This window comes from Coturnix japonica, chromosome Z (genome assembly GCF_001577835.2).
Source record: "Coturnix japonica isolate 7356 chromosome Z, Coturnix japonica 2.1, whole genome shotgun sequence".
Taxonomy (NCBI): domain Eukaryota; kingdom Metazoa; phylum Chordata; class Aves; order Galliformes; family Phasianidae; genus Coturnix; species Coturnix japonica.
In genome coordinates, this window is record NC_029547.1 from 17,970,073 (window position 1) to 17,995,327 (window position 25,255).

At 41.3% G+C, this 25,255-nt stretch overlaps 1 protein-coding gene across 5 annotated transcripts in view; it reads right to left on the reverse strand.

Moving 5' to 3' along the window:
- The window catches only part of ARL15 (ADP ribosylation factor like GTPase 15), a 207,240-nt gene extending 182,596 nt beyond the window's left edge, over nt 1-24,644 (reverse strand). Inside the window, exons 1-4 of one of the 5 annotated variants that reach the window (XM_015848717.2) lie at nt 24,210-24,620; nt 13,563-13,578; nt 11,185-11,276; nt 10,506-10,562 (exon numbers count right to left, since the gene is read on the reverse strand). In XM_015848717.2, the coding sequence (XP_015704203.1) occupies nt 10,506-10,559 (54 nt within the window). In that variant the 5' untranslated portion in view covers nt 10,560-10,562; nt 11,185-11,276; nt 13,563-13,578; nt 24,210-24,620. Of the gene's footprint in view, nt 1-6,340; nt 6,371-10,505; nt 10,563-11,184; nt 11,277-13,562; nt 13,579-24,209 lie in introns of those variants that run through there. The other 4 variants (XM_015848716.2, XM_015848718.2, XM_015848719.2 and 1 more) reach the window with 4 other exon arrangements.
- Between the last annotated feature and the right edge of the window lie 611 nt (nt 24,645-25,255).

The following is a 25,255-nucleotide window of genomic DNA, read 5'->3' on the forward strand; positions in this document are numbered from 1 at the left end:
AGCAGCCACCCTAATTGGTATAAAATCTGTACTTTGTTTACTCCTTTGAAGACAACAAAGCTAATAACTGTTTAATTCACTTTATATGAAGCAGGAAACATTGAACAAACCAATTATTTAGTTGATTACAGCCTAATAACCATAATTTTATTCACTGCAACAGTATTAATGCTTATGCATAGAAAGCGAATTAATCTCACACTCTCTAAACAAAGTGACAAAGTATATTTTCACTGAAACACTTATCTTTGAAGCGTCTTTCCAGGTATCCTTGAGTGCATACCCAATAAATTATCCTCGGCAAGTAATTTAATATATTCAGCATAAAAATAAGTTGCTTCTGAGTCCTGTTCTAGTGAAGCAAATTAAGGAAAAGGAGAAAGGGAAACTACATTGCTGCACCTCTCAGTTGTGAACTACCAGAAAACACCTCCTCATCATTTGTAACTCTGGGATTCTGTACAGAATTACCTGGCTGTTAAATTATAGAATGTTGAAAAAGTATGTGATGGTTTTCAAACCAAGAAGCAGAATTTTCTCTTGTTTGCTGTAGGCTAATAAGTATAAAATAAAAATTAAAATATAGCTCATGCTTCTCCTGAACCAGGGATGAATTAGGTAATTCCTTTCAGCTTTATTTGCAATGACTCTGTCGTGTGTGCATGAAAAATGCAATCCTTTGTGCAAGTAGGCAGACTGTCTCTGAGGCTTTTTGTATCTTACTAATCTGGGTCATGAAATCCTGCATCAGCAAGATGTTAATACATAAGTCAACCTGTCAAGGAAGAAACCTTGTCAATAAAGTCATATTAAAATAAATAAAGTTGTTTGAAAAAGCATTATTTACGTACTGTCAAACTCAAACGCAAAGCAGTCACTGAAAAGCCCTCTATAGGTAAGTATCCCTGGTAACCCTGGCAAAGTTCCACCATGCTCCACCACGTAATCATGCTCCTTTAATAAATAATCAGTTTTCAGTTCAAAATAGAGCTAAAATCATCAAAATGCAACTGAAGTTACCTATGGAGAACAGGGTCCAGTGTCCACACAGCTACAATAAGGTCTGCAGTTGTTCAACATACTGAACATGTAATAGTAAATGTAGGTATGTATATACAGAATTATTATACTAAGCTTCCATCTTATCCACAGTTTTGAAAATTGAGCCACTAGCTATAAGATTCAGGAAAAAAGCAGACACAATAACAAAAGCATACAGACGCAATTCCAAATACACTCGGATTTCACGCTCAACGAAAAGCTTTATTCATACTGTCCACCTGAAACTGATTTGCCATTAACTAGAGAGCAGAAGCTTGTACAAGATTCACTCACATTACATTACAGCCTCAGGAGAACACAAATCTAAAACCTCAATTTCTTTTATTGTGGTTTTCTTGCTCAACCTTTCTTGCAACCTGTTCCAGTAGTAACAGTAAAGAATTTCTTCATAACATCTAGTCTAAATCTGTCCTCTTTCATTTTAAAGCAATTTTGCTCATCTTGTCTCTACCTGCCGTTACAGAAAGTCCCTCCTCAGCTTTCCTGTAGGTCCCCTTCAGGGACTAGAAAGCCACTATAAGGTCTCCTCAGATTCTTCTCTTCTCCAGGCTGCTAAGCCCCAGCTCCTTCAACCAGTCCTCATAGGGGAGGTGCTCCAGCCCTCCTCTGGACCTGCTCCAACAGCTCAATGTCCTTCTTGTGTTGGGACCCCCAGAACTGGATGCTGTACTCCAGACAGGATCTCATGAGAGCAGAATACAGGGGCAGAATCACCTCCCTCAACCCGGTCATGTTTCTCCTGATGCAACCCAGGATATGATTGGACTTCTGGGCTGCAAGTGCACATTGCTGGCTCATACCGAGCTTTCATCAACTGACACTTCCAAATCCTTCTCCTCAGAGCTGTTCTCAAGGCATCCCCACTCAGACTATATTTGTGCGTAGATCCATCTCTCAAGACTGTCCATATCCCTCTAGATAGCATCCTTTCCCCATAGCATGTCAGCTGCACCACTCAGCTTGTCACTGCAATGTGAACTGTGCTTTTAAAAAAAAAAAAAAAAAGTAGTTATTAATGGAATTTGAGGGAGGAATTCAAGCATACCTCAAAATGTTTCATCTGCACACAAACACACCTTTATAACACCACACCCAGCCCAAATAACCAAGAAGTTAATACTCCGTGCTAAATCTGGAGGAAGTGAACAAATCAACATTAAGAAACAAGTATGAGGTACAAGGAAAATGAATCACAGAGAAGAAAAAGCATTACTTTAGTCATAATGGAAGTGACAAGTAGGACCGAAGTGACGATTAGAGCAGAACAACAACAGAGGTGTGAGAAAACTCTATCTAACAGTTGAAGGATAATTTAACAGGCTGATAACAACAGATAAAACAATGAATAAATGAAAACAGATACAATAATGAATATTTGAATTGAGGAATTAAAAGCAGTCATAAATAACAGTAATTTGCATGACTACAATTTCATATATATGGAAGACATTTAGCCAAGGAGCTGACCAGGAAGCAAGCCTCTTTCCCATAACCCTCTCTTTTCAAACTCCCGCAACAAAACTATCATTTCATCAATCAGTTTCCCTTCAGAAATCAATCACACTGTCTTGAGCTTCCTTAACCTTTAAATCTAAAGAATATATGATCTAAATCACCTAAGTGACTCTTCCATCTCTACCTTTTATATTTGTCCCCAACAATAAGCAACTGTCACAGGACTCCCAATTAATACTTGCCTCTCCCAATATAAACACTGACCATTTAGGTGCCTTCTGTGACAGACCAAATTGCTGAAGTATAAAACATACTATTTACTATTCCATCCTCCTATGATTCTCCTTTCTTCTCACTTCTGGAAGAGTAACCTGCGTTCTTCCTTTCTGTCTCTAAGCAACATGGTTTCACATTATCACATTTTGCCTTTTTCAACCACTTTGGCTTTCTTTTTCCCCTGGACTTAAGAGAAGAAAGTCCCACTTCTCACCCTGTTCCACAGTGAACCAAGCTGATTTAAAATTAATGTACATGGAATTTTTTAAAGAAACAAATAGGCAACTTAATTCTAAAGTTCAGAAACTCTACAGGTAGAGTTTTAGACATAACGGCTAGTAACAATCAACAATTCCATCATCGAGGCTCATTAATTTCCCATCCAAAATATAGATCAGACAAACTCCCTTCACACTTCCTATTCAATAAACAAAGCGTGATGAGCGTCCAGACTGGACAGAGCTGGGGCTTATTAGAACAGCTGGCCTTCTAAAACTAGTGAACAAAAACCTCAGTGATCTAGTATGTAAGGAGGGCCTATCTGAAAGGAGATGGACTCTTTAGCAGGGTCTACTGTGAGAGGACAGAGATAAATGGTTTCAGACTAAAACAGAGGAGACTTAGATTGGACATAAGGACAAAATATTTCATAAGGGTCGTGAAGCACTGGAACAGATTGCCCAGAGAGGTGGTGAATGCCCTGATCCTGGAGACACTCAAGGTCAAGCTAGACAGGGCTCTGAGAACCTGATCTAGGTGTAGGTGCCTCTGTTCACTGAAGGGGAGTTGGACTAGATGACCTTTACACGTCCCTTGCAATTCAAACAATTCAATGATTCTCAATTTAAGGCTTATAAAAAAAAATCACGTCCTTGCTGGTCTTCCTGGTACTTTCCCACACGCTCAGTATGAGGCTAATGAACCACACAGCTTTTTGGACTGTAACAAACCTTTCACAAGGTCTTCTAGTCTCTAACACATTTTTCTTTCTCGCAGCAAGAAGGCCCGTCTATAGATGCTGAAGATGCATCAGGCACCAAATCCCTCCTCCCCAGGAATACTTTCTTAAATCATTACCTTAATGAAAATGCAACTTGAAAAGGAACATTTTACACCAATAAGGAATCTCAAAGCATGCTGAAGACACTAGCCTGCAATTATACAGAAGATGTAGCAGCATGAAATTCAGTAGGCCGCTAACTACAACACCTGAGCAATTTTTCAACTTTACAACAAGGCATAACATAAACATACCAAAGACAGATACACTAATGGAGAGAACTACAGAGGTCTTCCATTCCCACAAAACCAACTCACATGAAATTTTGTAGCATTTGACGCATTTCCTTGAATTTATTCCACCTACTACCTGCTTGTACAACTTCTTCCCTTGTAACATATCTGTTCTTGAACAAACGCAGGATGTCTTTAGAAAACAAGTTAACTATTTACAGTAGTAGTTGTAATAGTAACACTAAATAATGCCTTTAAGATACAGTATGAGCTGTTCATGACAGCTACAGCTTCCTCACAGGGGAAGTGGAGGGGCAGGCACTGATCTCCTCTCTGGTGGTGACAGCAACAGGACCAGGAGGAATGGAATGGAGCTGTGTCAGGAGAGGGTCAGGCCAGGTATTAGGAAAAAGTTCTTCACCAGAGGCTGTTTGGGCCCTGGGTTCCCAGAGCAGTGGTCACGGAGCCAAGATGCTGGAGTTCAAGGATTGTCTGGACAACAATGTGACAGACGTAGGGTCTGAATCTTGGATGGTTCTGTGTGGAGCCAGGCGTTAGGCTCAGTTATGCCTGTGGGTCCCTTCCTGCTTAGGACATTCTATGATTTTATGTCTAAGAAAAACAGACAAGATTTAAAGCTCACAGTAACAAAGCAAGACTAAGACGTGATGGACAGACTGATCACCCTTCCACTGTAACAGGTCATTATGTGAAAATAATAATCATCCTGGAATTCTAATTCCTAATACATCGTGGTTGTCCAGTAAAAGCAAACTGCAGACAAATCATAAACAACCTACATTCACTACAGTCAAAAGCAATATCAATTTCAGGCAGATAATAATGTAACAGAATAATACAATCAAAGCAGCTGTATGCATTACTATAAATAGTAAATACTAACCACCACTTCCACTTGCAAATCACTTGTTAGATTCTTATTTATGAAGCTGAACACAGTAGAGGATCTCAGTAGCCAATGCAACTTCTAGTATATATAAAAGGCAATTTCTGGCCTCAATTTTGAATTGCTCAGCCAGACTCCCTGCAAATTAATTTACTTCGCTGCAAACATTCTGGCTACATACAATCCTTACCTTTGGGCTACCAAATGTGAGAGTTTCACCTTCACTGAAATATCTTTTCTAGTCTTGTCCCCTTAATAATTCAAATGCTTGTTTTGTACACTTCCCACTGAGGAATCTAACATGCTTCACTACTGTCTTTCTAAGCCCACAGTCATAGGTCAGCTCAAAATTCAAGCATGTGATATTGCCAATAAAAGTTTGATGGGATTTTGGCAAACTCTGTGTTCTGATATGCATTTTCAATACCCAAAATCCATTATTTGTTACAAATAATATGTATATTTTTAAAAAATTAACAACACTGCTCTGCAAACTGCACCAAGAAGAAATGCTTAGCAGAAGTCATTAGGAAAATTCCATGCTCACACAATAACCCCGGAGCCACTTGAGCCTACAGGAATAGTTTATGTTCCATGAAGACCCACTACTAAAGGCAAAACACGACATTTTACCAGAACATTACTCAACTTTTTTTTTTTTTTTTTTTTTTTTTGAGAGAGAGAGAGAAAGAGAGAGAGAGAGCAATAGTGAAGATCAGAAATTATGACTTCCAAAAATAAGACACAAAATATTGTTTATGTTCATGATTACTAACCATGCAGCTTTGATAAATACAAACTGAAAGACAACTTGACTCAGCAGAGTTAGACTCTTGTAATAGTGATCTGGGCTTTTTTTCTTAGTTCTCCTTCAAGTTAACTGTCTGTGGAACAAGAATGGTATTTTCTAAAGCAAAGAGACATTGAACAGGAAGGGATCATAAAAAGCAGACTGGTCAGATGCAACAATCTCTAGATCAGAACAAAGCTCCATTCCACTATGCAAGTTTTCCAGACAACATTTCATTCTGACAAAAATTAACAGCCTAATTTGGCAAACCATGCATTTCCCAATAAAATAAAACTAGTTACTACTTTTCAGAGGTTGTCAAAGGGCTGTCAATACAAAGTGTATCAGTTAGTAGCTCAGGGAAGAAATGCTGTCACACCTGCATTGGTTGGACAAACCACTGAGCTCATTAATATTTATACACACAGAATAACTCATGCATCAAAAAAACATGCAAACACACATGATTACAGCAGCACGCTACAAATCTGCAACAATTAGAGAGACTCTCATCAAACGCACGCTATTTCACCAAACACATATCACTGCCAATAGATGCTCTGGTGATAGTACAATACTTTTATTTAAAGCTGGAAGCCGAAACATTGATACCTTACCAGCAGTCCACACATACAACATCAGTAGTAACTGTGAATGGGACTGCCCGCATTTCCCAAAGGGTAGAACATAAAAGGATTTTTTCCTGCTGCCTTATTGTGCCTTTGTTTTGCTGCTCATGTCAAGGACATGACATGGGAAAGGGAGGAGCAGACAGGATATGCTATATGAGATCTGTTATTACTTTAACTTTGCATTTTCCAACGGGAAACCTCATCAGGGAGGGGAAGAGTCGCACAGGAAGCCTTCTATACTGTAAGCTACAGGCTGCCTCATGAATCTTTCCAAACACACTCCCCATTATTACCTTCTGTTCCATGACTGCCTTTAGTTACCATCACAACTGGCTTCTTTTAAGAGCTTTCCCTTCGCCACTTCATGAACAAATGTTAATTCTGTCTTCTTTAATACCAGAAAAATTCCTTGGAATAACAGTTGTTTCCAGTCAAACCATTTTCAAAACATGAATTTATCAATGTCATTATAAACAATGACAAATGTAAGTTAATCCAAAGTAAACTAGAGAAGTAAGAGGACAACATTTGCATCATTATAATGTTTACTATATATAAACCGTAGTAAGCACAGCTTTATAAAACACCATTTATTCCCGCATCTCATTGCACAAATTCAAACCAAAAGGCTACTAAAACCAAAGTACCAATGACTCATCATTTTCAAGAAGAAGATGCCAACACTGATGCAATGCTGCTGGAGTTCATCAGTTTTGCCATACTTGGTGTGTGAGGAGAAAGACCTGCAGAGGGACTTTTGTTATCTGAATTATGTTTTAAATGAGTTTTCCCTAATTGTTTATCTATTGATGCCATGTTCTAAATCAAGGAAAATGGTTACTTTCTGATTTTTCAAGAATGGAGTCTTACTTTCTATTTTTTCCTCTTAATGCATCCCAGATCAGGCTCCCTAAGTTCTTCTGCATAGTTCTCTCCACTGCAGAGGCTTCCACCCCTGTTGTTATTGAGGACAACATGCAATATGAAAATCAGTAGTATTTTGCTTAATCTTGGAGACACTGGAGGATAGAGGGTGTATTTTTGGATAAACAATCTAGTATAGAATATCAGAGGGTCTTCCAGATACAACATGTATGTATACAACCATGTTTCCACAATGTCTCTGGAGTCCTAAATAATTATAAAGGTAGCCAAAACACCACCATGAAAACTATTTTACAAGAAATACAGCAAACTTCAGATTGTTTTTCCTCTGAAGCTCATGTAGGTTTGACTCCTCTCAGTCATTTCACTATTTTCATTTGGTTAAAAAGAGTATATCAGACACAGAAAAGCTGTTAATGATAGCAGCACAAACGTCTGTAAAGTTTTGCTACAAGCTCTTACAAGCTTACAATCTCCACAACCATGGAAAGCCAGAAACTAACTTATCTACCTGTTCCTAGTGCTGCCACTGACTCACAGACTAGTAAAGCTGAACAAAGACAAAGTCTGAAATGGCTGGTACTTCTGCCAAGAAGGTACTAGTTGTGTCAGGCTCACAGAGGAAATGGAGCTCTAATTTCTAACCCCAAATATTCAATTTCAGTTCCTTATAATAATTTTACCTCTCAGCATTAGTTCCTCACAAATACCTATGTAGTTTTCACATTAACCATCTTTGTAGATCCAGTCCTTGGGAGAAGGAGAAAAACATCTCATCAAGTTTTATCCCACCCAACCCTAAATGGGTACCACATCTTCCTGCAGTTTTGCAAGGACCTATGTTCTTCCTAGCCCAAGAGAACAAAGCTTTAGCCTCTTAGTCACAGCAACTGAAAGCAACACAGTCACTTCTGATATAGATATCTATATAAACCCTTCCTCCTTCTCGTAATCTGTACAGGCCTGAAAAACAGGAAGCCTTGTTAATGCAGTAGTACAGCTGAAGTAATGGGTACTCAAGAGAGTTACTGATAAGCAGCCTGATAACAGACTAACAATTGAGATGTCTGTAGTCCAAAGGACTACAAGTCTTTACAAGATACTTATAGTGCTGTACAAGGACGTGCAGAACAGGAAGTGTCCAAATAATAGAGTCCAAACTGAACACATGGAATTGCCAAGGACTGGTACTTGACAAACTGCCTAGTTTTTTGTAAAAATAAAAACAAAAAAATAAAAAATCTGTTAAATCTGCAAAACAACAAGCAGTAGAAAGTACAGAACACAAGATATAAGGGATTGATTAAACAGAAAATTGGATGCTTTATTTTGTTTTATGACTATCAGTTCTGATCACTGTGTTTGCTTGCTGACAGATTGCTCACATACCTGAGCAACAAATCCAGGGACTGAGTTACATGACTGAGCAAGAACACAACAAAATGTGGAGAGAGGAATGATCACACTTCATTTCCACATAGTGTTCACATCAGCAGTTCTCTCCCTTAACACGGAAACCAAAGCCATTCAGACACCCTCCTCAGTCAGATCAACTAAAAGCCACTTATCTAACAGCAGGCACTTTTTTATACACAAGTACTCTACACAACAAGCACTTTCCCACAGCAGCTCTTTTAATTTCACATACACTTTACACATAAGGCACGTCTTCTCTCTATACTTCATCCACAGCAGCACATCTCTGTATGCTCTAAAGCATACTCATCAGCCCCCTCACTTGCAGTTCCAGCAGTCAAGGAAATTCATCCCTTTCGTGCTCTCATAAGTGATTTGTATCTTGTAAAATGTTCAGTGAAATTAAGGATTATGGCTTACTAAAGTCCGCAACAAAATATCAATTGTCCAGCCACAACTAAAACTGCAGATGCCATCACTTCAAAATGAACTGCAATAGGAACACCAAATTTATCTACTTTAAACCTAAACAGAACAAATTATTATCAGAGGGGCTATTCTGCTTTACATGTTGCTTGTACTCAATTCTGCAACACACGCAATCATGGAGGACATCCTCTCAAATAATTTTGGACAGCTTAGTACTGCCTTTTAAAGAGCTGGCAGATGGTCTGCATACTTTGCAGCCATTAAAACCTCATGCTGTAGCCTGTTCTGATACTTCAAGATAAGCATACTCTTATCATGTAAGAATTTGGAGAAAGAAGATCTTGCTAAGGATCTTAAATACCACAGTTAAACAATTATTTTAATGCAGGTAGCACTTTCTTCCAGGAGTATTTTGTATATACTTCCCAAATTTGTTAGGTTCTCTTACGTAGAACAGATATCTAATAGCTGCTGAAAATGAAACACAGGCAAAGAGAAAGGTGTGGAACCACAGAAAGGTGTGGAATGGACACTCTGGGAGATACTAAATACCACCTGGTACTGAATTCTAGGAATAAAAACAAATATTAAGCTTTGCAGTTCAGTTCCCAAGTAAGCATCACCAGTATGTGGCTTCTGAACAGCATCACAGCTGTTCAAAATTCACACACCCTTGGCCTTTACCACTTACTAAAATAGGAGACGGCATGCTACAGGTTTCCTCCTAAGTAGTGTTAACAGTAGGAGCGGTGCTCTCACTTCAAAAGCTCCATGATTCGAAGTATGATTCAGGCAAGTGTTGTATACATAACATGCAAATGGAGCTTACACAATTAATTTTTATCTATTTTAATCATTAATAAAATAAGCAATAAGGAGGAAGGTTAAATTTAAAGGAAATTCCAGCCCTTTGGGATGTTCACTTTTGAAATAGCATGAAATAACATTTTTCTTTGGAATGACTTAATTAAGGTTTGGGAGATTTAACAACAGTACTTGGATAACATTATGGTACTCAAGGCTAAGCTTACAGCAGCATATACATTTAGCTAACATTTTAATATACCACATTGCTCAGACATAACGGATACTTCAAAGCAAAGTACACAAACCCTCCAGACATTAAGTTAGGCCTGAATTCTCAGTAACTTGTGTGTAAGAATTCCAATTTTTCTTACCTCAAGAGGTTGGTAGGATTTTTCTTCACTTTTTAATTAAACTGTGAAACTTTTTTTTTTTTCTGTCCTTGTATTCAAAAAAGCTCCAACTGGATAAATCATGCTGCTTTCTACTTATGGAAACTAATAAATCAAACCCCTTTTACTAACTGCATTAATCCCAATCCCCCCAAAAAACTATGTAATTTCAGCACAGTGGAGTTAACACTAACAAAAGTTACTTAGTTAGAACATTGCCTTACCGTGTAAATGCCAATTCTACAAACAGCAAATGAGAGCTGGATACATTCAGACATAGTCTAAAGAAATTAAAATAAAGATGTTACCAATAATTCTAGTAATTAAACATTATGCTCTCTTCTATCTCTCCCCTCTCCCCTGAAAGAAATATCTGATGGTATATTACTTTATGTTTCTCTTGTAAGACTAGACTAAACAAGATGTGAAAGAAAACATAAAGTGCTTCTTTCATAAAATGCTACTTTTCACAAAGCAGCAGCTGCCAACAGCACTGCATTTACTAACTCAGTATTTACTAACTCAGTACTAACTCCAATGTTCCATGAACACCCAAACATAGCACTAATATTCTGCATGCAAGCTTTCAGTCCCATTTATCTTTATCTACTCTGGCTGGAAAATCACCTGCATTACATATTTTAACAGACTAATGCATTTTCTGCATTTCTAGTGGTATGCAAAAACTTCCATGTCAAAATATTCAACTTCTCCTCTTTCTACATCATAATTGAAGTGCTCCTATTCCTTATGCCAACATAGTGCAAATACCTTCAGGTTTCTTTATTTCTGAAGTCATACTACTTTCATTTCCTGAGATTTTCATGTTCAAAATAGAAATTTCTACTATTTTGAATAAATATTTCATATTCAGCTGTCAATAGTCGTATCAAAATTTTTTACCCTCAACTCGCTCAACTTCCAATCTGCTGTGAGGCCACAATTCTATGTTCTTCTGCAGTCACCCAGAGATGCTGAGGATGGACTATGAATTTCTGATGAAACAGATGAAAAAGACCTCCTTTAAATAGGATTAAAAAGCCAGAAAATATATGCAACTTCCCCCCACACACAAAGCAAAACATGTTGTAGGTTTGCCATTTTGACATACAGTCAAGCACAACAAATCAGGTTTACAATGATTTATTCTACACAGTTTAAGGAATTCCTTTAAATAAGATTTTTATCTTTTTTTTAATCTTTTCTCACTGTGTGCAAAAATTAAAGAAACCCAACAGAACACTTCTACTCTGTGTTTATCAGTTTCACACACCATCTGCATGTACTTCAACATGTAGAAGGCAAAGTGCTGGATGCTACACTTCAAACATTATCAGAAGGGAAAAAAAAATTTCCTTCTATCCACCCAGAAAAGCTGTGAATGAATGAATTAGCCATTTCACATTTTCTTAATCATAAATCTACTTAGCATCTCTTATGAACAAACATGGCATTTTTTGTTTGCTGTAACTACTACATTTAAATTTTAAATAAGTAATATTTCACTGAATCCCCTGAAAGTCAAAACATTCAGTATGAAAGCCTCAAATCAAATCTTAACAGCACGGTTGATTTTCTTTCCTGTGTTCCAAGCTAGAATGCTACCACTGATTAAAAAAAAAAATGCTGCTTCCAAATATCATTTAAATTGACAGAATGTTTTCAGGGCTTTTTCAGCTTTCAGACGAAACACCAAGTTCTATCACTCCCACTCTGACTTACCCATTAGGAAAAAAAAAAAATAGAAAGAAAAAAAAAAAGGCTGAAAAATAGTAGAACTGACTCTGAGAAATGTTGTTACACGCTGTTAAGAGGAATGAACAGCACTCCTCACAGCATCAGCCTACCTCACTCCACAGGTTACAGCAAACGATTCATTACAGAATCACAGAATGGTTTGGGTTGGAAGGGACCTTATAGATCAACAAGATCCAGGCCCCTGCCATGGGGCAGAGCTGCCATCCACCAGCTCAGGCTGCCCAGAGCTCCATCCAACCCAGCCTTGGACAGCTCTGGAGATGAGACATACACAACTTCTCTAGGCAGCCTGTGCTAGGGCCTCACCGCCCTCTGAGTAAAGGATTCTCTCCTGATGTCTAACCTATATCTCCCTTCTTTTAAGTTTAAAGACATTCCCCTTTGTCCTATCACTATTAGACTGTGTAAAAAGTCAGCCTCCATCTTGTTAATCAGGAAGGCAGCATTGTCCATCTGGTCTTCAAGTGCACACTGTTGACTCATGTACACCATTTTGACCATCAGAATCTCAAAAGCCCTTCGCAGCACAGCTAGTCTCAGTAAGTTTTTCTCTCCATCAGTACTCTGTCTGGAACTGCTCTGACTCCAGAGCAGTCACCACATTAGGTTCTTGCAGAACCGCTTATAAAACTTGTCCAGTATTCTGATGTTTAACCTGATTCAGTAGCAATTTAAGCTGCTATGTAAACAAAGGATGATGCGTACATGAATTTCTACATTCAGTATCATGACAGACTGTACCCTGATGGAAGACTCATCATTACACAAGAGAAACTCCAAAAGTAGTGCCTCCAATTTTATGATGTTGGCCCACAACATCTGAGGTAGATGGTGGTGGTACGGTAGTAGAGTCTGAACTGTCTCACCACTATTCCATTCCATTTTATTGCTATGTAATAGATGGCAGCAGAGAGGCACTCCAACATGGAAGTGCATATGGAGCAAAGACACATCACCAAACTCCCCCATGCAGAAAAAATGGCAGCCACTGACATTCACTGACACTTGGAGAACACCTGTGGAGACCAAACAGGGGGTGTGAGCACAGGGAGGCTGTGAATGGTGCATTCAGCAGTGACAACAGTAGGCCACCTCTGCTGGTGCAGATTTTTATAAGCATGGCACACAAGTTATTTTTCATCACTGCGTAGCTGATGGTGGTGACTGTGTTGAAAAATAACGTTTCGTAGACAAGAATTTGCTCTAACAAATAGTGCTACTGCACTACTGTATCTGTTGTAGTTTCCAAGAAAATAAATAGGAGGCACTTCTTTTGGAGAGATTTATGTGTATAAAGCAGGTGAATCCTTCCGGTTGAAAAGGAAGGAAATGTGCAGTAGCACATTTCCTCCTACTACTGTCATGTACCGTACCACTGAACTTTTCCTCTATTAATTATTAAATGAATCCCTTCCACAAGACTCCAATATAATTGTAGTCTTTCATTACTTTGGTTTTGCATTTTGCATTATACAATTGGGCAACAAAACAATTGTTGGATAACTTTCATTCCATTTACTTACAGTTTATTGTTGCTTTCTGAAAGGATTTTACATGGCAAGCATGAAAATAAAAGAAAAAAAAATTAAAAACATAACTAAAAATATTAAAAAGAAAGATACCTTATTTTATACAACTCTGCAAAGAGTTACTCAGAACAGATGTCAATTATCATGTCTAAAGTGAGAAAAGAAGCCTTCGGGTCGAGTATGTCAAGTGTAATAAACACACATTTGTCACATTTGCCCACCCTTCTGCTTAGGCAAAGGGTCATCTCACAAACATAAAGTTATTTTTCCAGCTGACAAACCCATGGCTAAGAGAACAGATACATGTTTTTCCAAAAGACTGCTACTTCAATCATACTTTTTAAAAGTGTGACTGTTCCTAGTGACTTTGGAACACATCCGCCTTGCAGTTGTAGAATTCACAAGTGTTTGTTCTGTCCATTTTTTCCCCTCACTCAGTTATCAGTATCAACATCAATACAAAATAGTTTCTCTATTCGTGGCTTAAAAACAACTCAACCCTGATACAGGCACACTGTATTCTGCACCTGCACAAATTTATGGATTTAATACCTGAACCTTCACCAAACATAACTGAAGTTCCTATCCACATTAACAGAAGAGCAAACTTAAGGAATTAGAGCAACTGATCACCTGAGGCTGTCATCACTGGGTTAAGAGCAGCCACAGCACTGTCTCAGGAGCCTTGGTGAGCAAAGTGGGGGACCTTAATCAGCTTCTTGGAAAAGAAACAAGAACCACATAGCTAACAATCACAGGAGCTGCCATCCTCATTCTACCAACTAACAGAAACACTTACATTGACACCAACTTCATTCGCCACAATCCTTAACAGCTTAGAACACTTAGTTCCAAAATCACAGAACCAGAAAACAGTGTGAGAAAAGGACAGTGGTTTTGTTTTTGTTTGTGAGTCGTTTATTTGGTTTAACAAAGATTGAGATGTCCTCCTGCTCATTTACAAATATATGATCTACCCCAGCAATAATGCGGAACTACCGGACCTCCCAGGAAAAGGCTCCTCCCCCTCCAATTTTTCAGTGCATGAGAAATATGAAAACTAACAACACTTAAGCTACCCATCTGTAAGCAGCTTTACATAAATAAATTGTCAGAACCCTCATATTTTAAAGAATTTGTAGACACAAAAAAGCACATGCAGCTATGCTGCAGTACAGGTGGTAGGAACTCCGACCACAACTACAGCTTGCTCAGCTTGTGTGCTGAACTCCCAGCAATAACCTGAAAGCTTATCTCTTTGCACAAGATGACACAGACCTTCAACACATTTCATTAACCACACTTCTAGACTGAAATTCCAAACTTTTTAATACAGCTCTTAGGGATAAACAACACACAAAATATTTTCATTTTCTCCTGTAACGAAGCATAACTGGATTTTTAGAATACCAGTCTTTTTCTTATAATCACTACATAAATTCAACTGAGCCTAGAGTCTAGAAGAAATCTGATGCTGATGGAAAACCAGTGATATGTGAATAGGAAGAAGGACAGGTGTCAAGAACTCTCCTGTCATCATAAAATGTAATCAAATGGATGCACTGGAGAACAATGCTCTTCCCTCTTTTAGGCAATATTCTCACTAGAACAGTTTTCCACTACTGCCTCCAGGGCTGCAATGGCTGAGATAGTGAAAGATGCAGATTAGCCAACACACAATTAATAGCTGTAAGAGCAGAAGAGATATTTCTCAAGAATCCTGGACCTTTTCCCCAGTCTTGCTGAAACCTGAAATTATCTGTTTCTAAGTAGGAATAGAGCACTGAGAGAAGAGATCACTCACTAGCAGGTATCATCACTTCACACTCCATACAGGCAGTTTCAGGTTCACTCATGCTAACCTTGCGGGCCTTCCGAATCAGTCATAAATTGGTTAGGATACAAATGTTGCAAGCTCAACAGCCTCTGCTCCTACCCGGAGGCAGCACCTCCCAGCAGGAGGAATCCTTCAGCTACAGGTCTACGGAGCAGACACACTACTGTCTTCAAAAAGCCCTCTGAACAACAATTCTCACCTCCTGTGCAGTCAACACAGTTCCGCTTAACCTGGTGGACAATATTCAGAATATATTTATTTTCTTGGAAGAACTTCCTACTCTGGAACTAAATCTAGCTCTTTCCTCAGTGAGATGTTTAGCACACAGAGGAAGTACCAGGAACTGATACATCCCTCTCAGGTTTGGGGACTATTAACTTCAGGGTCAACCATCGCAGATGAACCGTATGTTTAATACTCCCCAACAGATCTGCCCTCCAGGAAACTATATGAAATCTGCTCATTCAGGTCTCTTGACCATGACCACACAAACAAGGTCCAGATTCAACCACACCTGCGGGGAAAAAAAGCAGTTATACCTGTCATCAAATTCCACTATCAAAAGAAACAATTTGCTGCCTACTGACACCCTCCTTATGATTTCAGCAACATCTGTAATAGAGATACCTCACAGCACCCAGCAGTCTCTTCTGTCTGCGGGGCTGGAACTACTTCAGACCTCTTTCTGCAGAAGCATTTGTTTTCCTTTTGATTACTCTGCCATCTTCTCTTTATCTCCTTCAGTTTTGCAAAACTCTCAGATGGCGCAACAAGAAACACAGTAATGCAGACAAAAGTAAACTCTGCATTTAAGCAATGTCAAAATTAAATTTACTTTCCTGTTCTTTCTTAAGACTCGGTAACTTGTTGTCAGCTGTTGGAGTCGGAAGGACATTTTTTGAAAGACCCTCTTTACCTGAGCAGTGTTTATTTTAGATCCTACCCATACATCTATATTGTCAGAATTATTCAAATGTAAATATACACAGCTTTGTATTTATCAACACTGAATTTCATCTGCCAATATAAACAGGAAACTCCAAAAGAAATGCCTCGTGTTTATTTCCATAGAGATCGTAACAGATAAGAAGAGCACAATAACATTGCTTGAGAGAGCACATTCTCAGCTACAAAACACTGTTTTTCAACACTTTGGCGAGGATGAACAAGAGTCTGAGCACCATGCTTGTAAAAACCTGCATGGCCATCCAGAATGTGACTTGTCTTTCATGTCACTGTCACCACTGCTGAAATGCACCACCCATCACCTCACTGTGCTCACATCCACTGCTTGGTCTCCATAAGTGTTCAGCAAGCATCAGTGAATGTCAGTGGGTGCCATTTTTTCCACGTGGAGGACTTCAGTGACACACCTTTGCTCTACACACACCTCCATCTGTGACACCATTTTGCCAGAGCGTCCCTCTGCTGCCATCCATCATACAGCAACAGCACTTAATGGGATATTGGTGGGAAGGTTCAGCCCTTATTACCCTACCACCAGCACCTGCCTCTGTTTTGTGGGCCGACACCATAAAATAGGATGCATTACTTCTGGTGAAGCCCTTGTAAACTTGATAACCTGCTGAATGTTTTTTTACCCTCAGCATTTTTAATATGAAAAGTTTTCCTTAAACTGAATCCTATACTGTGTAGTATATTCCTGTCTGAAATGGAAGATAACCGTTTTGTGAACAGCTGTATCAACTTCAGTGACTCTTTTCATCACTGAAGTTAGACATGAGTTTTGAGAAGTCCACACAATCCTATTGGCACAATATGACTGTGTTGCTTTGGAGTTTTTTTATTTTTATTTTTTTAAAAAAAAACGCATTTATTTGGTTCCTTGTACACTTGCTCACTGTACAGAACAGCTTTATCTCTGTTATGCATGCACAGATGGGTTTTGACTAAATAGCACTGAATTTTCAATTTTCACATGAGTAGCTCTTCAAGTGACTTCAGAATTTCTTGTTCCTGCATGCTCTCAACCAGAGGTCTGGATAGTTAGAGCTCAGGCAGGCCTGATTCTTTTTGTGTGGTAAGAAGTGTATTCCAAGCTGGTGTTTTAAAGAACAATAGCAAATTTAATAAATAAATAAATAAATAAATAAAATTAAAAAATGAAGAATTGTTTCTGAGCAACTTTACTTTTACCGATTATGAGGGTGGACAGTGTTAGGACAAGGGGGAATGGCTTTAAACTGAGATGGGGAGGTTTAGGTTAGATATTAGGAGGGAGTTTTTCACTCAGGAAGTGGTGACACACTGGAACAGGTTGCCCAAGGAGGCTGTGGATGCCCCATCCCTGGAGGCATTCAAGGCCAGGCTGAATGTGGCTCTGAGCAGCCTGGTCTGGTGGTTGGTGACCCAGCACACAGCAGGGAGAGTGAAACTGGATGATCATTGTGGCCCTTTTCAACCCAGGCCATTCTATGATTCTACACTTGAAATTCCACTTTGAGACCTTTTTACTTACTGGACAACAAACAGGATTGATTTGCAAAGCAGTGAGATCAACTGGTCATGATCCACCCTGTGTTTCTGGTGTACTTCAAATCTGTTCTGATCACTGCTGTTGCCTGTTGTTTGGTACTTACAGGCCTTGAAAAACATTCTTTTATATTCTACAAATGGCATTATGTAAGCGTCTGTTGGAAGATTAGAGTGTTTTTTCACTGAAAATTCATCAGCTGTGTAGCTGCTGATCCTGGAGTAAGGAAGGAGGGGAAGATGTTCATGCTGGGCACTCACTGCTTTTCATTCATGGAACACAGAGCTGCTATAACTGTCACCTCTTACCACATGCTAAACTCCCTTCTCATCATAAACAATATCTGTCTTCTGTCACATAGTTATCAGTATTATTACGATGTCTTTTGGCTCATTCATCAGATATATCATTACTGAAATTTCTACCCACAGTGTAGAGCACAGCAGCTTAGATCTTAGGATCTTGTCCCTACTTCAGTTTGGAAAGCTGGTTAGGCACAAGTTTGAGGGGTCTGTCTGACAGTTCTTTCAGAATTGAGGGACAGCTTAATACTGAACAGAAGTCAACTTAATGTGAAAGATCAACGAGTGTAGAGGGTGCACACAGCTGTCTTGGTGTTAGAATCAGATCTGAACTTTTGGATTTACTCAGCCATGCTTTTTGCATTTACTCAGTATGTGGGTTTGCATTGCAGAATGATTACATGAAGTAAGTGATAGAACTAGAAGGAATGGTTTTAAGCTGCGCCAGGGGAGACTCAGGCTAGACATTAGGAAGTATTACTTCTCGGAAAGGGTAGTCAGGCATTGGAATGCACTGCTCAGGGAGGTGGTGGAGTCACCAACCATGGGAGTGTTCAAGAAACGCTTGGATATGGTGTTGAGGAATATGATTTAGCTGGGAAGTATTGGTAATGGTTGGACTAGATGATCTTCTAGGTCTTTTCCAACCTTGATAATTCTGTGATCCTGTGATTCTATGAACATGAGTTTTTTTCAGATGAAACCAAGTTGGAGGATTTTTTTTGTCAACTTGTTTTCAGTCTGCAGGACCAGGCAAGAACTAGCCTGAAGTAAAATGCTGGATGTTTAGTGTATTTACACTGTCTTTAGAACAAGACCTGGCTAGGCAGCACTGCTTGCTACTGTATACTTAGCTGGATCCACTGAGTCTGAAAGTAGGATGGTTGCTCCTGCTGATTATTTTCCGCATCAGCAAATCTGTGTAGAAAGAAGCCCCAAACAAATTCTGGAGCTCATAACCCAAAACAGTTGTTTTGGCTAGGTTTCTGTTAGTATTTCAGCTCTATGAAGCATAGCATTCAAATCTAAGTCAACTGGGAGTGGTAAATGGAATTCATGCTGGTAGAAAACTTTCTCTGAATGAGCATGCTTGTCATTTAGGTAAGCCTGGGAGTTCAAGAACCTGACCTGGCTAAAGACTGGAAGAAGTGCCCTAAAAGAACTAATGTTTCTTCACATTATTGAAAACTAATTTTGCTGAATTGAAGATGTTATCAGCCATATAAAAAGGGCAGTAAAGATATCAGTGTCATAGCTCAGCAGAAATAAAGTGGCCGAAGACAGATGAGTGGGCAGAAGACATACAGAATTTTTTTGCAGAAAGTGATAGAAGTGTTATTAGCTCAGCCTGCAGTAGGAAGCATTACTGAATTCTCCACATAAACTTTTGTTTCAAGAGTGGCTATTGTGAAGGCTGAAATTTGACACAGCTACCTCGGGAACACAAAAGAATGTATTAATGTGATTATTATTCCGATTACGAGGCTGAAATAACAGAGTATTGCAGCTCTAGAAATGTCATTCTGTTTAGATAGCGCACACTGAAGAAGCAAGTGAACTAGAGAGTTTAAAATCAAATTACTTTACTATCTTGCCTGCTCCATGATGAGGATTGCATTAGTGTGGAAGATGTTATTACATCAAAAAGTATGTCCCAGTTGCTGACAATGTGCTTGTCTGTTTGTTAGAAATGGCCCTACCCTTTCCTTGCAAATTATTCCAAAGGCTCGATTTGGGCTGGACCCAACATCACTCTGCAGAACATTGCTCCTAAGTTCTTAAGTTAGAACTCCTGGTTAGAGGCAGCATGGTGATTAATTTAACAAAAGGTTATAAATACAAGCTTTTAGAAAGTGGGAGGGTCTGTGGTTACTAAGGACAGAATATTCTTTCTCATCTGCCATGCTGATTAGAAATTTTGGCTTGCCATCAGTATCATGAGCTCTTGTTTTTAAATACTGCCAGCCTGTGATGCTGCTTCTATGAAAGCCTGAGTTCTGAAGTTTTGTGATTATATGAGGATATCAGCCTTCCACTAGCAAAGGAAATATTTTTAGTTTCAGACTTAAAAGCATGAATATGGACCCTTAATTCAAAAGACACAAGGAAAAAATACATCTGACACTTGTGATTCTTTTGCTTTAGAGTCAGTACTCTGGATTATATTGGTTTAGCCTTTTTTTCCACTTAGCATCTTACCATCATCAAACGATCTTACTATCTTTGGGGATACAAACAGGGTATTTGCAATTGAATAAGCAACGGGGGGAGGTGAGTTTGCAGATCTTTCTTCGTTTCTTTTTTTTTCTTCTTCTTCTTTTTTTCCTCCTGGTTGCAACTTGGAGATTTTTGATCAAAGAAGTATTTGTTTCCCACATTCTTACTAGCTTTTACAGCGACTACTGTCTAGTCTACCATTATTTGATTTCATATGCAACACAGATGCAAGAGTTTGAAGCAATTAAGAATGAAGTAATCTTTCAGCACACTGTCAATAATGAGTCTCATAAATGAAGATTGATAGTGCTATCCTGGCAGCAAGGGAGAAGAGAAAGTAGAGGCTTCAAGGGAATTTCATGCTTGTGTTTGGTTGTATAAGCAGCATGTGCTTTGGATGGTCCATGGCACAGACAAATTTTAAGAGTTCATATCGAACCAGGAGAAAAAAAAAAAAAAAAATCACTCTACTCCTCTTTCTATTGATGAGGGCAGCACAAGAAGTAATGCATCCTATTTTATGGTGTTGGCCCACAAAACAGAGGCAGGTGCTGGTGGTAGGGCAGTAAGGGCTGAACCTTCCCACCAATATCCCATTAAGTGCTGTTGCTGTATGATGGATGGCAGCAGAGGGACGCTCTGGCAAAATGGTGTCACAGATGGAGGTGTGTGTAGAGCAAAGGTGTGTCACTGAATTCCTCCATGTGGAAAAAATGGCACCCACTGACATTCACTGATGCTTGCTGAACACTTATGGAGACCAAGCAGTGGATGTGAGCACAGTGAGGTGATGGGTGGTGCATTTCAGCAGTGGTAACAGTGATGTGAAAGACAAGTCACATTCTGGATGGCCATGCAGATTTTTACAAGCATGGTGCTCAGACTGTTGTTCATCATTGCCAAAGTGTTGAAAAACAGTGTTTTGTAGCTGAGAATGTGCTCTCTCAAGCAGTGTTATTGTGCTCTTCTTATTTGTTACCATCTCTATGGAAATAAATACGAGGCACTACTTTCAGAGCAACCTACACATTTTACAAACTATCAGGGCAATGTAAAAACTTTCCCCAGCCTCAACCCACACTGATTCTAACTGCTACATCATCCCCTAAAACAGCTTTTAAAGGCTCATCACAGATCAGGCTGATACATGCAACTGTTTAGTGTAAGATCATTATCTAATGCAGAGGATGCCACTAAAGAAATGTATTGTGAAAGTCTGCTCATCAGCTTAAGATCTGTACTGCAAGTACTACACATGAAAACTGAAGCACTGCCACTGTTTCCCTACAGGTTCTCTAAGCAAATACGGTCAGACTGGCTACAAGCCATACTTTTCACAAGATGCATCATGACATAATGTCATGAATTAAGCATAGTCTACAGAACATAGGCCAGCCAACACAAGTCTGTGTATGCACTGTAATTCTTCCGGACACAGAGCAGCAAGAATGAATTAGAAGATGGTTGCAGACACACTGCAGGATTAGGTAGTCACAGAACTCTTGCTGCTGTGTGCTCATGCAGCTGCATTCACACAGGAGGTTTTAAAGGAGTCCACCTTTAAGAGAGTGAAGATGTTTTTTTCTTCTGAAGGTTGAACTTGGCTCATCTATGCCTATTAAAATAAGAACACAGAAACAACACTACTCCTAACCCTGTAATTGCACCAATACAAAAGGCTCAAGGACCTCTTCCAGATACTTTAGACTGCTCTGTTACAATGCAAAGCCAAACCAGGCACAGCAGAAGATGCTCACCTAATACCAGTAATTTATCCATTCAGTGTTTCTCAGCGTCAGCTCCTTAAAGAACAAACCCTCCACCAGAGCAGGCCTCATCCTGAGATACCAGGAAAATGAGAGTCCTACATCAGTATAGGAAGTGACAGGTGAGGGCAAACTCCATGCTAAGGGCTCCCCAAAGCCCATGCTGCAGCCACTCTGACCTCAGATGTCCCAGCCTTCTTCTGCTGAGCTCCCTGTCTCACCAGCAAAACTGTCTTCCTGCAGCCAGGAAGAGCAGCACTGCACAGGCAGGAAGATCCCCTAAGGCTCCAACATGTGCATCCAATGGGAAGAACCAGCAAGCGATATTCTGTTTAGCAGCTGAAGCCTACACAGGTGAAAGACACCAACATAAATGCATAAAGCTCAATAACTCAAAGATTTCTTAACATACACCACTTTTATTTTCATGAAAATAACCAGGGCATGTAGGTTCTACACCTAACAGTTTATGTCCTTGCTGCTCCTGCTGGTCTTGCATGAGAAGTGGGCCCATCAGAGCAACAGGTATTCTGTAGGAGCCCTGTGGTCCTCCAGGACTGTAAAGATCTATGTTCCTCACTCACCCCACCAACTCCTTCTGCCAGAGCCTTTCAATTTGCTGCCATTAACAGAGAAAGGAAGGAGGACCAATCTCCTGCAGATGGCAAAAACAAGTACTGGAACTATGAGAAAATACTGTTCAACAGAGTTTGTTTTCATTCCAAGTAGTACACAGTCATAAGAATTAAAGTGTCCCGAATTTCTTTTCTGTTTTGGTCTACAGCTGTGTGGATGCCAGTTGCAGCAAGCATCCCAAAGCTCCAAGGGAGTCCTCCTGCATATGAGAAGTGATGTTAACCCCGGCCACAGTTGGTGGCCAGGGATGGACAGAGACACCTGAACTGCGAGGTACCAGCAGCCTGCTCAAGCTGTCATTCCCAATGCTGTATTTCCTGTTATAAAAACAGCTGATTTGTAGCAACTCCTGCAGCAAAGCAAGCCCCTACATCTCACATGGCACTATGTGATATATCAGGCCTGGGATAAGCCTGGCGCCAAAGACCTTCCCTGATGCAACAGAAACGTGAAGCAAGGACTTCATGAAGACTGAGGCCACAGCTATGTTTTTTATTTATTTATTTTAACTAAGAGACAGCACTAAAGAAGCCCACAAAACAGCAAGGAAAAAAAGAAAAGGAAGAGGACTAACAGGGTAGAAAGAGCAAGGGAAAAAAGCAACGCAGAGATACTCAACCCCTGCCTCCCTCCAGTGAACAGAGGAATGCGCTCCCCATGACCAAGTCTTATTAAATGCACGGTTCTCAGGTGGCTGGGCATCCACACAGCAGGTGGCAGCCATGAAGATTAACACGCTGACTGCAAACAGTACACTACGGCCAGTTCCATCTGGACATAAGTTATAAAGGAAAAACCCAAGGAACAGGAACAGGCCCTTATGGAGCTGCAAGGCTGCATTTGGTGCACAGCAGTTTATTATCAGTGTTTCATTAACCAGGTTCTTAAAGAGCAGCCTGCCTGCCAGGTAGGGCTCACCTTCTGTTCTGCTATACTCAGGAAGGAAAGCGCAGAGTTGTTGTCGGTGTGAACGTCCCTGAGCAACTCTAAGTCAGACGGGCAGGGGGACAAACGGACACCTTCTCCACCTCACTCATCACAGGGAAGGGAAAGCACAGGGAAGGGGCAGCCCGCTCCCTGCGCTCCGTCCCGCTGCCCGCAGGTGCAGCGCTGGCTGGAGGCCGCCGCCCCTCGCCGCGACCCCGCCGGCAGCGCGCCCGATAGGATCTCGGCGGCCGGTAAGGCCAATCTTCATTAAGGAGCCATAAACGCCGCTGTGCCCGCGGTGACAATTTAGCTCATTCAACCGTATCTCGCGCCCGTGCATTTAGGAGCGCAGCCGCGGCCCGGGTCACGGCGTTAGCGATCTAATAGCGGCCAAATGAGCGGGCGGCCGCACGCCCCGGAGGACGCGCCCACCCCGCGGGCAGGGGGTGGGGGTGAACCTACCAGGTAATCCATGGACCGCCGAGGAGCTCCGCGGGGCCGCCCGCTGACAGCGCGCCCCGCCGCCGGGGAACGGCGCTTCCTGCCCGATGGCGAGCAGGGAACGGCCGCGGGGGGGGCTCGGCCGGAGCCGCCAGGTACGGAGCCGAGGGGGGGATCGGCCGCCGGCGCCCCGAAAGCGGAGGAGGGGGAGGGAGCTGCGGGGGCGCCGGCGCTGCACGGCGGGGCTGTCACTGCCGCTGCTCTGCGCGCGCGGAGGGCTCGGTGCGAGGGAAGGAGCCGGGAGGGACGGAGAGGAGGAGACGGGAGGCAGGGAAGGAGGGAAGGAGGGAAGGAGGGCGCACGGCGGCAGCGCAACCAACCCCCGCCCCGCGCCCGCAGCGCCCCGCCGCTCCGCAGCAGCGGCCGGAGCCCCCGCCCCGCCCCGAGCGACGTCGCGATCAGCTGATCGCACACGTGGGGCGCCGCACCGAGCTCTTAAAGGCGAAGCGCCGTGCAGGGCGGCAGCTGCCGGCACGGCGGGGGATGTGGGCCGTGCTGTGTGCCGGCAGGAAGGCGTGAGGCACCGAACACCTCGTGCTGCTCTGACTTGACTTTCTCTGTTCAGAGGCGCTGGGGTCAAACGCTGCAGAGAGGTAGCAGGGTTCGGCACGATGCGACAGCCCCGTTCCTCTGCTCAGCGCAGGAGCCGTTTAATCTCTTCGAAATGGAAATCCCAAAGGTCTGTATGTCTTGTAGGTAAAAAGCCCGAATGTCTAACACAAACGCACTCCGGAGAACTTAAGGCCACATGGGGAAGGAGCGGCATCTGTACTCGCAGCCTTTGGCTGGTGCTCGGAAGTGGGCTCTGAGTTCAGCGAACGGCTGCTGGGTCCTGCTTGTTCCATACAGAATGGCAGGACAGATGGTGGCCTCCAGGCTGGCCTGCTGGCATTCCTATGTCAGGGCAGTGGGCACAGAGCTCCCCTGCAGTGTGGGGCAGTGAGCTGTCAGCTCCTGGCTGCAGCGGGGTGCAGCTGCATCCTGTGGTCGGCTGAGACTTTGGGGTA